Genomic DNA, 13,823 nt, shown 5'->3' on the forward strand with positions numbered 1-13,823 from the left:
GTCCCCCCCACTCCGCTTCCTCCCTGCCCCCACTGGACTCCTTTCCCCAAATCCCCACCCGGGCCCCGCCTCTTCCCTGCCTGCTCCCTGGGCGTGCCACATTTCTGCCCCTCCCTCCTCCCACAGCTTGTTATGCCGCAAAACAGTTGTGGCAAGCACTGGGAGGAGAAGCAGGGACATCCTGAAGTTTTTTTGCTGCAGGATGGCTACCTTTAAATCTGCTATTGTGTGTCCAGTGAGATAGAAGTGTTCTCCTACAGTTTTTTGTATATGGCCATTCCTAATATCTGATTTGTGTCCATTTATCCTTTTACATAGGGACTGTCCAGTTTCGCCGATGTACATAGCAGAGGGCCAAACTGATGGCCAGTGGAGTTCTCTTGGTTTGTTTCTTGGGCTTATCTTGCAGCAGGAGGCTTCTAGTTACACGTCTGGCTCTGTTGATCAGTTTCCTTATTTCCTCATGTGGGTATCGTAGTTTTGAGAATTCTTGGTGAAGATCTTGTAGGAGTTGGTCTCTCTCTGAGGGGTTGGAGCAAATGCGGTTGTTCCTCAGCGCTTGGCTGTAGACGATGGATTGTGTGGTGTGTCCAGGATGGAAGCTGGAAGCATGAAGGTAGGCATAGCAGTTGGTGGGTTTTCGGTATAGGGTGGTGTTAACCTGACCATCACTTATTTGCACCTTGGTGTTTATGAAGTGGACCTCCCGTGTAGATTGGTCGAGGCTGAGGTTGATGGTGGGATGGAAGCTATTGAAATCGTGGTGGAATTGTTCCAGGTCAGCCATAAAAATGTTGGCACTGAAGGACTGTCCGGATATGTAGACTCTCTACTCAGACCCTACACCACCAGCACTCCCAGCTATCTCTGTGACACCACTGATTTCCTGAGAAAACTACAATGCATTGGTGAGCTTCTAGAAAACACCATCCTAGCCACCAGGAATGTAGTAGAGGCTCTGTACACAAACATCCCACGCACAGATGGAATAAAAGCTGTCAGGAACAGTATCCCTGATGATGCCACAGCACAACTGGTTGCTGAGCTCTGTGACTTTATCCTCATGCACAATTATTTCAAATTTGGTGACAATATATACCTCCAGAACAGTGGCATCTCTATGGGCACACGCATGGCCCCACAATATGTCAACATTGTTATGGCTGACCTGGAACAATGCTTCCTCAGCTCTCCTCCACTCACGCCCTTTCTCTACCTCTGTTACATTGATGACATCTTCATCATCTGGACCCATGGGAAGGAAACCCTGGAAGAATTCCACCACAATTTCAATAGCTTCCAACCCACAATCAACCTCAGCCTGGACCAATCTACACGGGAGGTCCACTTCCTAGACACAACGGTGCAAATAAGTGACGGTCACATTAACACCACCCTATACCGAAAACCCACCGACCGCTATGCCTACCTTCATGCCTCCAGCTTCCATCCCAGACACACCACACGATCCATCGTCTACAGCCAAGCGCTGAGGAACAACCGCATTTGCTCCAACCTCTCAGACAGAGACCAAGATCTTCACCAAGCATTCTCAAAACTATGATACCCACACGAGGAAATAAGGAAACAGATCTACAGAGCCAGACGTGTAACCAGAAGCCTCCTGCTGCAAGACAAGCTCAAGAAAGAAACCAACAGAACTCCCCTGGCCATCACATACAGTCCTCAGCCAAAACCTCTCCAACGCATCATCAGTGATCTACAACGATCCCACACTTTCACAGGCCTTGGGAGGCAGGCCAGTCGTCACCCACAGACAGCCTGCCAACCTGAAGCATATTCTCACCAGCAACTACACATCGCACCATAGTAACGCTAACTCAGGAACCAATCCATGCAACAAACCTCGATGCCAACTCTGCCCACATATCTACACCAGTGACACCATCACAGGACCTAACCAGATCAGCCACGCCACCACCGGTGTCATTCACCTGCACATCCCCCAATGTAATATACGCCATCATGGGCCAGCAATGCCCCTCTGCTATGTACATTGGACAGTCCCTATATAAAAGGATAAATGGACACAAATCAGATATTAGGAATGGCAATATACAAAAACCTGTAGGAGAACACTTCAACCTCCCTGGACACACAATAGCAGATTTAAAGGTAGCTATCCTGCAGCAAAAAAACCTTCAGGACCAGACTTCAAAGAGAAACTGCTGAGCTTCAGTTCATGTGCAAATTTGACACCATCTGCTCAGGATTAAACAAAGACTGTGAATGGCTAGCCAGCTACACAAGCAGTTTCTTCTCCCTTGGTGTTCACACCTCAACTGCTAGAAGAGGGCCTCTTCCTCCCTGATTGAACTAACCTCGTTAACCCTAGCCTGATTCTTGCTTGCATATTTATACCTGCATCTGAAATTTTCCACTACATGCAGCTGACAAAGTGGGTATTCACCCACAAAAGCTTATGTTCCAATATGTCTGTTTGTGTATAAGGTGCCACAGGACTTTTTGCAGCAATTAGTCTCCCCATGCCCTGGGGCAGTGCCTGTTGTTTGCCTTGCGGGCATTTCCCTGCCCCCCCAGGGGGAGAGTCCCTGCCCCCAGGAGCTCGCAGACCAAAGGCCACAGGGCCCAACCTCGGCGCTGAAGTTTCTGTGGGTCAGGGAGTCGCAGTCCTTGGAGCAGAGCTCCCCCCTCCTGGAGCAAGACAGCAGCCTCTGCCCGCCAGGGGGCGCTGCCGGCCGCGCGCTCCGGGCCTCACACTGACAAGACGCACGCGCCGCGCCCCCAGTTTCTGGAGGAGTGAGGTAATACTTGGGTCAGGAGCGCTGTGATTGGCTGAGGGCCTGAGCGGGGGTGGGGCCATTGGCGGAGGGGCCGGAGGAGGCGGGGCCTGTTGCCGATAAATAAGGGCCGCCCGGGTGGCCCCCTTCCACAGAGCGCGGAGCCGGGACTGCGTAGTTGATCTGGGCTCGGTACCGCGCCATGCTCGGAGCCTGACTGAGCCGCCGCGCCGGGGACACGAATGAACAAGCTGCTGCTGCTCCTGTTCACGTACCGGGTACTCGCCAGCCGGGGGGGCCGCAGGGGGAAGCGCCGCCGAAAATGGCCCCGTTCCGCATCCGTAGCGCGCGGCCCGAGGACTGCCCCGACCTGCTGCGCCTCATCAAGGTGACCGGCTGCGCGCGGGGGGGAGGCTGACTGCGCGGGCGGGGGGGGGGGGGAGAGGTGGCGCGCGGAGCGGGAGGCGGAGGCGGGCGGGGGGGTGGGAGAGTTTGTCATTCTTGTGATCCGAACCTTTGCCCTTGTCGCGCCACGGGGGACAGAAACGTCCCCCCCCCGCGCCAGCCCCAGCAGGGTTTTGTCGGCCCAGCCCTTCAGAGCTGGAGCGTGGAGGACACCTTTGCCCCGCCGACTTGGCAAAAACAAGTTGTTTGTGTTCAGTTCACCTGTAACGGGCTGCTTGCTCTTCACCCTCTGCACAGGGCAAGTGGCTTCCTCTCCGCGCTGCTTTGTGTAAACTGCACTGGGGTAGGAAATGTCTCCTCCACGCGTGGGCGTATATTTGTGTATCTATATTTACTTTTTTTTATCTGTTTTTTTTTTAAAAGGAACTAGCTAAATATGAGGATATGGAGGATCAAGTAGTCCTAACTGAAAAAGGTAACGAATTAGCTGCTGTGCGTTTGATTTGATGATAGTCCTACTACAGTTAATATATAATATATATCAGCTTATTGTTCTCTTGTAGATCTGCTTGAAGATGGCTTTGGTGACCATCCTTTCTACCACTGTCTTGTTGCAGAAGTGCCTGAAGAACAGTGGACAGCTGAAGGTAAGATTTCCTGCTACGTTTTTAGAATCAGAAATGCACAGGATGTACATAACGCATTATTTAAAGCTACTGATTATACATAAAGCTGCAGCTGTGAACTTGGGTAAGAAGAAAGAACTAAAATACAACTATTGAAATAGAAGAATCATTATGTTTTTCTAATGTGATCAACCATCCTGGAGACCAGGTATAATATATATGGTACTGTAATTCCATTTCATTAAATGGTTGTTCTTGTTTGACCCTAATTTACCTTAATGTAATCCTGTTGAATCACATTTTTTCTTTAATTTGTCCCCAATCTTCAGGTTACAGTCTCTAGCTTCGCCATGTACATGGCCCTTCCGTGTACATGGATGGGCGGGGAGGTAACTAAAAGATCCGTTACACAATAAAGTAGATGATCATGATACATGAGGTAAGGTCTAACAGGGACAAGTACTATTCCCAAGCATTTACCCAAAAACACACGGTAGATCAGAAATTCTGAATGCACACTCTTCGTATGAGTATGTGCAAAGCATTATGGCTAACAACATGATTTGAATTCTCAAGTTTTAGGACTGAGTGGGATGATGTTGGAAGAGGGTACCAGTTTTGCACTGACCAGTTGGCTCCTCTTACAGGGTGAGCCACAGAGTTTTTTCAAGCAAACAAGGAAAGCTGTTGGCCAAAGTAGATATATTTCTGGTGCCCAGGATAAAGGAGACAGACTACCACTTTATCAGTGGGAACACAGTTGAGGCAGTGCTGGAGATGCCATTATGTTAACTAATGGCTGCCTGTGAGCACTCCTGGTTTTCCCACTGAGCAATTTTTGAGAAATATTAATTGGAAGACAGACTTAAAGGTGTGTGTTTTTAGATTCTACTATTAGTGTTGTGTTCTGATTTTTAAGAAAGCAGAATTGAGTTAACTGCCACCATATTCTGAACTGCCGTGTAAAATGTAAACCAATTTACAATCCAAAGTGGACATACTGATAAATCAGTAGGGTATGTATACTGTGTTTGTAGCAGAAAGTCTTAGTTGTTCGTTGTTTGTTTACTATAACTGTAAACACTGCCTTCAAGGAACCAGGATAATCTTCATTCCACAACACAGATCTCAAGCTATCAGAATTCCTATTTTACCTACACCTCAATATGCTTATTGCAAACTTCCATTCTTAAATCAGGCTTTTAACAGTTAATAAATTAATAGTTGCATGTACAGGAAAGCAAACCTAGGTGTTTAGGTTATATGCATGTAAGTTGAAATGTACTAATCTTGTTGCCTTTCAAAAATAAGGGGTTTTGTTTTGTTTTGTTTTTTTTGCGGATGTAATGTAATCCTTTGTTACAGGACATCTTATTGTGGGTTTTGCCATGTACTACTTCACTTATGATCCATGGATTGGAAAACTGCTGTACCTTGAAGATTTCTTTGTAATGCCAGAGTTCAGAGGTATGTTCTAAGGAATAGTTTTTAAACGTATTGTTTATTGTATATGTGTTTTAAAAATTACAACTAACTTTTCTTGACTTTTTAGGACTTGGCATTGGTTCAGAAATTCTGAAGAATCTGAGTCAGGTAAGTAGTTTTTCCTTTCTCCATTAGATTTTTAGCATGAGACAACAGCAGAGAAGCAAGTCTGTTTGTCAATTGTCTGAATTATTACCCTGTAACAGTACTTGAAAGTGAGTGATTCAGTTGCCCTAGAAAAGTGGATAAATGGACTTATGGGGCAGGCTTATCAGATTTTGTAAACTTCTAGTGAGTTAGTATCTGATTCTTCATAAAATCAGAATTGTGATAGGCACAATGGAGATGAGGGACAAAGGAGGAAACTGCTATATTTAAAACAGCTGCAAACATTTTAGTAGTGGTGTCCACTTCAAAATAAATCATATTGTTGAGGACTCTTCCCTGTCAATAGTGATTGGAAGGATAGATTTGTGTACACAACAAAGAAGATTGCTATATACCTAATCAATATACTGGTTACATGTTTATAGGTTGCTCTCAAATGCCGCTGTAGCAGCATGCACTTTGTAGTCGCAGAATGGAACGAACCTTCGATCAGGTTCTACAAGAGAAGAGGTGCTTCTGATCTGTCCACTGAGGAAGGATGGAGGCTCTTCAGAATTGACAAAGAACATCTGTTGAAAATGGCAACTGAAGAGTGAGGAATTATTCCGGCAAATGACAAATCTTATCTATGAATCATACTCTGAATAAACTCTTGCCTTGCTTTCTATACAGTTTGTAGTGGAATAAATAGCATGGACACAAATTCAAAAGCTCCATTACCAGGGCTATTGTAGTATAATTGTTGCTGTCATCTGGACTTGAAACATCAATTTTACAGGAAGTGACGTCTGTGAAGTCCAATTTATTTGCTTGTAAACATCATCCTTCACCAGTGTGGGCTAGTGATCTTTCAATGTATATTGAATAAAACTTCATTGTTGTGAGTGTCATTCAAATGTGTACAGTGTACACACTGGCAGGGTTTTTGTTTTAATTTCCTCTTATAAAATAAAGTATAGTATTTTCACTTTAATGGCATTAGTGTAGTGTGGTTGAATTCTTACAAGTAAAGTGGCCTTCATTTGGTCACTTTATTTCCTGCAGCAATAAGTAACCACTGCCTATCAGCATCACAAGGACTTGAAAGAGTTTTTCTGGCAACTAATGTAGCTACCAGCAACTACATGTCTGTCCACCCTTCCAATTTAGGATCTGCATTTTTCAAAACCATTTTTCCCCCAAATGAAAAAACAAAAAAGGGAGGGGGGGGCTAATATGTAGGTCTGAAACTTTCTCTCTTATATTTAAAGTAATTAGAGGCAATACTGTTAATATCCGTAGGTAAAGAGGCCTTATCTAAAATACAGATTGCATTTGTTAAACTAGAATTGGCTTTTAATTCATTTAGTTGGATGGTATAAAACCTCTCTGTGGACACATCAATTCAAATCTGGTTTATACTGTTTTAACTTGGATTCCCTTCCAACTTAAGTCAATAAATCATGTTTAAATTGACTGAAGAGTATTTGAGAGCATTTTGTACCAGCTTTAACTAAATTTGTATTAAAACCAATTCAAACACAAGAACAGGTGGTGGGGTTACTTGTAACTAACTGCTGTCCTTTTTAAAGAAGTTGTTCGAAAGATACCAAAACATGAACAAAATTATCTGTGCATAGGGCAACAAATGCCCAAAGATTGTTATCCTACTTATGCAGCTGTTCTATAGTATAACAATTTTAAGGGGGAGGGAACTTGTGATTTTCATAAAACTAGCTGGACTCTATACCTGAACAGGCAAGCAGAAGGAAGTGAGGGTGATAATGAAAGCAGCATGCCAGGCTTATAGTTAAAGTAACTTCCACTTGTTTTCTTTATATCTGAATGGTGCTTGGACTGGCTGAAGTACAAAACTATCAACCTCACTACTGGAGCCTTAATCTACATTAGAAAGGTTTTACCAGCATAGTTAATTCAGTAAATCTTTATAGAGGTGGTTACACTGATTAGCTTAATCCTGTACAGGAATGGGAATACGTTGTACCAGTATAACTGTCTCCCCACTAAGGCTTGTACTGGTAGATTGACTTAAAAAAAACAAAACCCCTCACCAAAAGTTACACCAATACAACTTTTGAGTTTACAATTAGACCTTCTGTGTAAGTGGTTTTGGGACTGGAATCATCTCACTGAACTGCAGTACAAAGACCCACCTCATTCTCTTATACCTAGGTAACTTTTGTAACAGCCTTGTCCCTCAGGAATGGCAGGTCAAAATAAACATAAGTTTTGTTTAGTGATTCCATTTATCTGATGAAAGATTTAAAAAGGTATTTGCATTTAAATAGCTCCTCCAGCATTTCAGTCTAATGAGATAACTTCTTGTATTGCAATCACTTATTTCTTTAATGTAATAAGTGTTTGGGACTAGTTAAATCTTTTTTTAAAAGAAATACAAACCTAGCCTGGACTTCTAGAAAATTAAGGCCGCAATTAAAAATTCCTTTATTAATAGAGTTCAGTGACACTAGATGTAGTTTAAATAAATGTAATGAACTTCTGAATTTGACTGCTTGCTCTTAAAAATTGAGTACTCAGAACATACCACAGCATGTGTGGTGTACATGCAAATAACTACTCTAAAGTATGGCTTCTGATTAATTGCTGTTATAACACACAAATTCTAATGGTGATTATTTGCACTTTAAATTGCACAGTTAAACAATAGAATACCAAGTGAAATTTATTGAATATTTTGGATGTTTTTCTACATTTTTCAAATATATCGATTTTGATTACAACACAGAATACAAAGTGTACAATACTCACTTGATATTTTTGATTGCCAATATTTACACTAAAAATGATAAAAGAAATAGTATTTCAATTCACATCATACAAGTACTGTAGTGCAATGTCTCTACCACGAAAGTGAAATTTACAAATGTGTGTGTGTGGGGGGAGGGTTGCTTTGTTACTGTCTCAGGGTGTAGCAGGGTCCCCTTTGTTCCTGTCTCTGCTGAATTCAAAAACCACTCCGAGGAGACCCTCAGGTTCAACAATCACCAGTGCAGTTTATTTACAGTGTGCAATCCCACTGCCTTCTTACCACATACAGCATGGGGGTTTCAGCCCTAGGAACTTCTCAGTTGCTGCAGGCCAGGAAGGAAGAGCTACCACTTTCCGGCTTCCTTCCTCTGGGACTGTATATAGCCCCAAGCTAGTTAGGCTGGCAGATACTTCCCTTTTGTCAGTCAGGTAGAGGTTTCTCTAGCCAGCTCCAATTTACCTCCCTTAATGGGAGCTGGCATAACAGGGTAGCTCAAGGATGCCTGCCTAGCATCCTGTGTCAGGTACATAACTGCCCTTAAAAACAAAACAATGTAAAACTTTAGAGCCTACAAGTCCACTCAGTCCTACTTCTTGTTCAGCCAATCACCAAGACAAACAAGTTTGGTTACATTTACAGGACATAATGGTGCCTGGTTATTATTTACAGTGTCACCAGAAAGTGAGAACAAGCGTTCACATGGAACTTTTGTAGCCAGCATTACAAGGTATTTACATGCCAGATATACTAAACATTCGTATGTCCCTTCATGCTTCGTCCATCATTCCAGAGGACAGGCTTCCATGCTGATGATGCGCATTAAAAGAATATGTTAATTAAATTTGTGACTGAACTCCTTGGGGGAGAACAGTATGTCCCCTGCTCTGTGTTTTACCCGCATTCTGCCGTATATGTCATGTTCTAGTAGTCTCGGCTGATGACCAGCACATGTTTGTTTTGAGACCACTTTCATGGCAGTTTTGACAAAACGCAAAGAAGGTACCAATGTGAGATTTCTAATGATAGCTACAGCACTCAAACCAAGGTTTAGAAATCTGAAGTGCCTTCCAAAATCTGAGAGGGACAAGGTGTGGAGCATGCTTTCAGAAGTCTTAAAAGAGCAACACTCTGATGCGGAAACTACAGAACCCAAACCACTGAACCTTCTGCTGGTGGCGTCTGACTCAGATGATGAAAATGAACATGCGTCATCCCACACTGCTTTGGATCGTTATCGAGAAAAACCCGGTCATCATCATGGACGCATGACCTCTGGAAGAGTGGTTGAAGCATGAAGGGACATATGAATCTTTAGGGCATTTGGCATGCAAATATCTTGTGATGGTGTCTACAATAGTGCCATGCGAATGCCTGTTCTCACTTTCAGGTGACCTTGTAAATAAGAAGCAGGCAGCATTATCTCCTGCAAATGTAAACAAACTTGATTGGCTGAACAAGAAGTAGGACTGAGTGGACTTGTAGGCTCTAAAGTTTAACATTGTTTTATTTTTGAATACAGGGTTGTTTGTTTGTTTTTTTTACATAATTCTACATTTGTAAAGTCAAATTTCATGATAAAGAGATTGCACTACAGTATTTGCCATGGGGGAATTGAAAAATACTATTTCTTTTGTTTTTTACAGTGCAAATATTTGTAATCAAAAATAAACTGAACACTGCACACTTTGTTTTCTGTGTTGTAATTGAAATCAATATATTTGAAAATGTAGAAAACATCCACAAATATTGAAATAAATGGTATTCTATTATGATTTAACAGTGCAATTAATTGCAATTAATTTTTTTAATCTCTTGCCAGCCCTACTCTAAAACAAAAGTTTTAGAAGAGGAAGTATTCCAGTCCACTGAATAGGTGTTGATTTTGGCTGGGATGGTCAAAAGGAGCCTAAAATAGTTATTCAGTGGGGTTTGGGTATCTAACACTTGAGTTTCAGAGTAGCAGCCATGTTAGTCTGTATTCGCAAAAAGAAAAGGAGTACTAGTGGCACCTTAGAGACTGTAGCTCACGAAAGCTTATGCTCAGATAAATTGGTTAGTCTCTAAGGTGCCACTAGTACTCCTTAACTCTTGAGTCTTATGTAATCCCAGTCTTTATGTACAATGTTACACCAGCCCAAAAAAAAAAGCATGCAAGTAGATTTAGAATGTTTTGCGTGCTATTTCCGCATCTTACTTTTCAAGAGTAATGTCATTCAAATCTTATTTCCCTTTTATGTTGCGTACTTATGCTGTACTACTGCTGTTAGCTGCATTTGTAAAGGTGACCTGCAAAGGGTTTGTGCTCCTTTATTATGCATGATATATGAAGAAAGACTGACATTTTTGTTTGTTTGCATTAGTCTGACATCGCTATTACATCATCTTTCTGGTTTTTGATGGACTGGACTGGAATACTGGGATAGAATATTTTTGAGCCCTTCTTGAAAATCTTGGGATCCTAATTCTTTATCTAAAGGATTTCATCACAAGTGGGATGTCGAACCGTGGGAATAAATGGATGTTAACAATCCTCTCTCCTCCATATTGGTCACTTTTCATATCCTTGATAGTTACATCAGTGTCACTAGTTCTGTAATCCATGATATTCCAGAAGGAACAGGGTAGACTACACTGCCAATATCAAAAATACAAAATGAAAAAAATTAGAACCTATGGGGCCTTTATAAATCCAATACAACCTCATCTGCTCCCCACCCCCACTCTTTTTTTTTGCAGTTTACCTTTCTCTATAAAACAGCTAGAAGAGCTAACTGGTACAATGCATGGGGAGACGCAAAGGTAATATTTATCCTTGACCACAGCTCTGCCAATCATATGCTAGGGAAAAGTTTTGTTATGCTCTGAGCTACCACTGTAAGTCCTATCATTAAAAATGCAACATTTCAGTGTTTCCATACTGGAGTGATGAAAGGGTGATATACAAGGCAAACTGCAGGAATAGGATTACATAACTAGAATAAATAAAGTTACGTAACCACACACAAAATAATCATAATACCACCCTTTCTTTGGTGGTGGGTTCTCCCCCGCCCTCTCCCCTTCTATGAAGCTCCTCCACAAAGCTGCAGGGTTGCTATGGGCTACAACTCTTAAGAAGCCTTTTTGTCTGCATAACTTGAGAGGGAAAAATAACGCCTCTCCATTTTTTTTTTAGTCTTAACTGCCAAGTCTTTAAATTTAAAATTCAATAACATATTCAGGTTTATCCTCATACACATATACTGTTTTGTTCATGGGACATTTGCTGTCATGGACTCTAGCCGGTGAAGTGTTCAGGTCTGCTTTACCGGATTGCAGACAGAATGCCAGCTATGCATGGAACATACATCTGGGGAATAATTGCGTAATTTACTGTCATACTACAGAGAATTTTAGCATTAACTAGCTCTCTCTGCTTACTAGAGCATTGTTTCTGCTTCTTGGTTGTGAAATTCGTGAGAAATGAAATAAAATCTTATATTTGCATGATTTGAACTGAGGATGAAGTCCTGTGCAGCTCTTTCAAAGTAATCTTATTACATCATCATAACAGGAACAGATTGATCTCTGCACAGACATTCTCTTCATAAACTATATCCAGTAAATATACGTGTGTGACACCTGGATAGGCCACACTGAGAATGCCACACAGGTTAGATTGCAAGAAATAAGGCAGACAGTCCCTCAAACCGATAGTTTATTCCATAATTAGATTCAAGTCAGTAACCAAATAGCTTCTGTTGTACCACACTGGTTAATAAGCCAAACACAGTCCCCTTTCCGCAATTCAGCCCTTGGTTCCCATCTAGGACAGCCAAGTCTAATATAATGAGGGATTACTGAAAACCTGATTCACCATATGTGAGGTTCACCAATTCCCAGGTCAGTATGAGTTGCAGATCTTACCCAATAATCATGCTGATGCCAGTCCTTTCGTAAATAAAACTAAAGGTTTAATAATAAAAGGAAAAAGTTGCAAATGGTTAAAAGATCAGTATGCATACAAATATAGTCCTTAGGTCAGTTTCGTAGCAGACATGGTGAGGCTGCTGATTTGTAAAAGTCTTTCTGGAATCAGTTCAAACAGTTATAGTCCAATAGGCAGGCCAGGTATGGAGTCTGTTCAAGTCCTTATATGCATTTTCCAGGGTATTCCAAATTACTCTTTGGAAGCTCTCCATCTTACGATTTATACTTTCCCTGTTCAAAGTTTAAGCAGACTAGAGATGAAAGGATCCAGCCAAAGCTTTCCTTTATAGCTCTTCTAGCAGACTGACAAGTCTCCTTACTGAAGTCATCACAGCAGGGCCTTCCCCAGAGGAATAATAGGTGATGTGACCTTTTGCTTTGAAGCTAATCTTCTATTTCCTATGCATATGCAGGTAAACTAGTTACATCTCTTTAAATTTCATGTATAAGTAGATTGTCTTGATTACAATTGTTAGGCCTCCTGTTAAGTTGTTATGGGTCATACACAGGTTGGCTGGTCTGTCAGTGTCCCAATATGTCACATCATAAACACTTTAATCAGTAAAAAGAAAAGGAGTACTTGTGGCACCTTAGAGACTAACCAATTTATTTGAGCATAAATTGGTTAGTCTCTAAGGTGCCACAAGTACTCCTTTTCTTTTTGTGAATACAGACTAACACGGCTGTTACTCTGAAACTTTAATCAGTGCCAGGGCTTTCATGCTCAGTCCACAGCAAAGCTCTAAAGTTACCTTAATTTTTCCATGTTTTAATCACCTATTCGCAGGGTGTGAGCTATTGCCACTACGCTGCCACCGAAGGAACAAATACTAAACTGTATGAACATACAGGCAGTAGAATGATTGCTGCTCTCATGAAACTTACAACATGCAGGTGTTGACTGGAAGTTTAAAGAATCCACCTCATTGTACCAAACTCTACTTTGCACAATTTAAATTTTGAAGATTGTTTTGCTTCCTGGCTTAAGATCTACGTAAATGCTTTGCTGAATCAGGTTTTGGAAGAGATGGTTGCAGTTCAGATAAGGTATTCACCTGTTGTGGAAGAAAACAAAATGTAATATTTCAACCAGTAGAGTTCTGTGAAACCTGCTATTGAATTTTATTACAAATTTGAAACTTAGCTCAAGTTCAAAATCTGAGCCAAGTATTGTTGAACCTCTTCAGAACTTCTGAGAAAGAATTTAGGATTTCATATAAAAAAACCCTTTCCCCCCCCCCCGCAAAACAAGCCATTTTCAGCCCAGGTTCACTTTCACTTTTGAGTGTTCGTTTGACAGCAAAACACGAAATAAAAGACTTGGAGGGCGAGGATCAGTCTGAAAACTCAAAACAAAACAAAAAAGGGTTGCCAAACCCTTATAAGCATTTTGCAGATTTCTGTCATTGTAAAGAGGAAATTGTGGTTAATGAAAAGAGATCACTCTTTTTACTAATTGTGTTTTCCTCCTTTACAGAGACAGGCACACGCACACAAAACCAAAATCACCACCTCCATATTGGTGCACATAACAAAATTCATGAGGCGGGGCTGGGGCTGAAGGGTTCAGAGTGTGGGAGGGGGCTCAAGGCTGGGGCAGAGGTTTGGGGTGTGTGGGGGGTGAGGGCTCTAGGGCGGGGCTGGGGATGAGGGGTTGGGGTGCAGGCTGCCTCGGGGCTACAGCAGGGAGAGAGAACC

The 13,823-nt window shown here is 42.0% G+C and overlaps 1 protein-coding gene across 1 annotated transcript; it reads left to right on the forward strand.

The window, feature by feature from the left end:
- The first annotated feature begins 2,900 nt into the window (after positions 1-2,900).
- Positions 2,901-6,359, forward strand: SAT1 (spermidine/spermine N1-acetyltransferase 1). The gene is made up of 6 exons (XM_077816824.1): positions 2,901-3,150; positions 3,591-3,642; positions 3,731-3,814; positions 5,159-5,260; positions 5,346-5,386; positions 5,812-6,359. Exons 1-6 carry the CDS (start codon positions 3,085-3,087, stop codon positions 5,980-5,982), a joined length of 516 nt encoding a protein of 171 aa, XP_077672950.1. The 5' UTR covers positions 2,901-3,084; the 3' UTR covers positions 5,983-6,359.
- The last annotated feature ends 7,464 nt before the right edge of the window (positions 6,360-13,823 follow it).

This window comes from Eretmochelys imbricata, chromosome 1, assembly GCF_965152235.1.
Source record: "Eretmochelys imbricata isolate rEreImb1 chromosome 1, rEreImb1.hap1, whole genome shotgun sequence".
Taxonomy (NCBI): domain Eukaryota; kingdom Metazoa; phylum Chordata; order Testudines; family Cheloniidae; genus Eretmochelys; species Eretmochelys imbricata.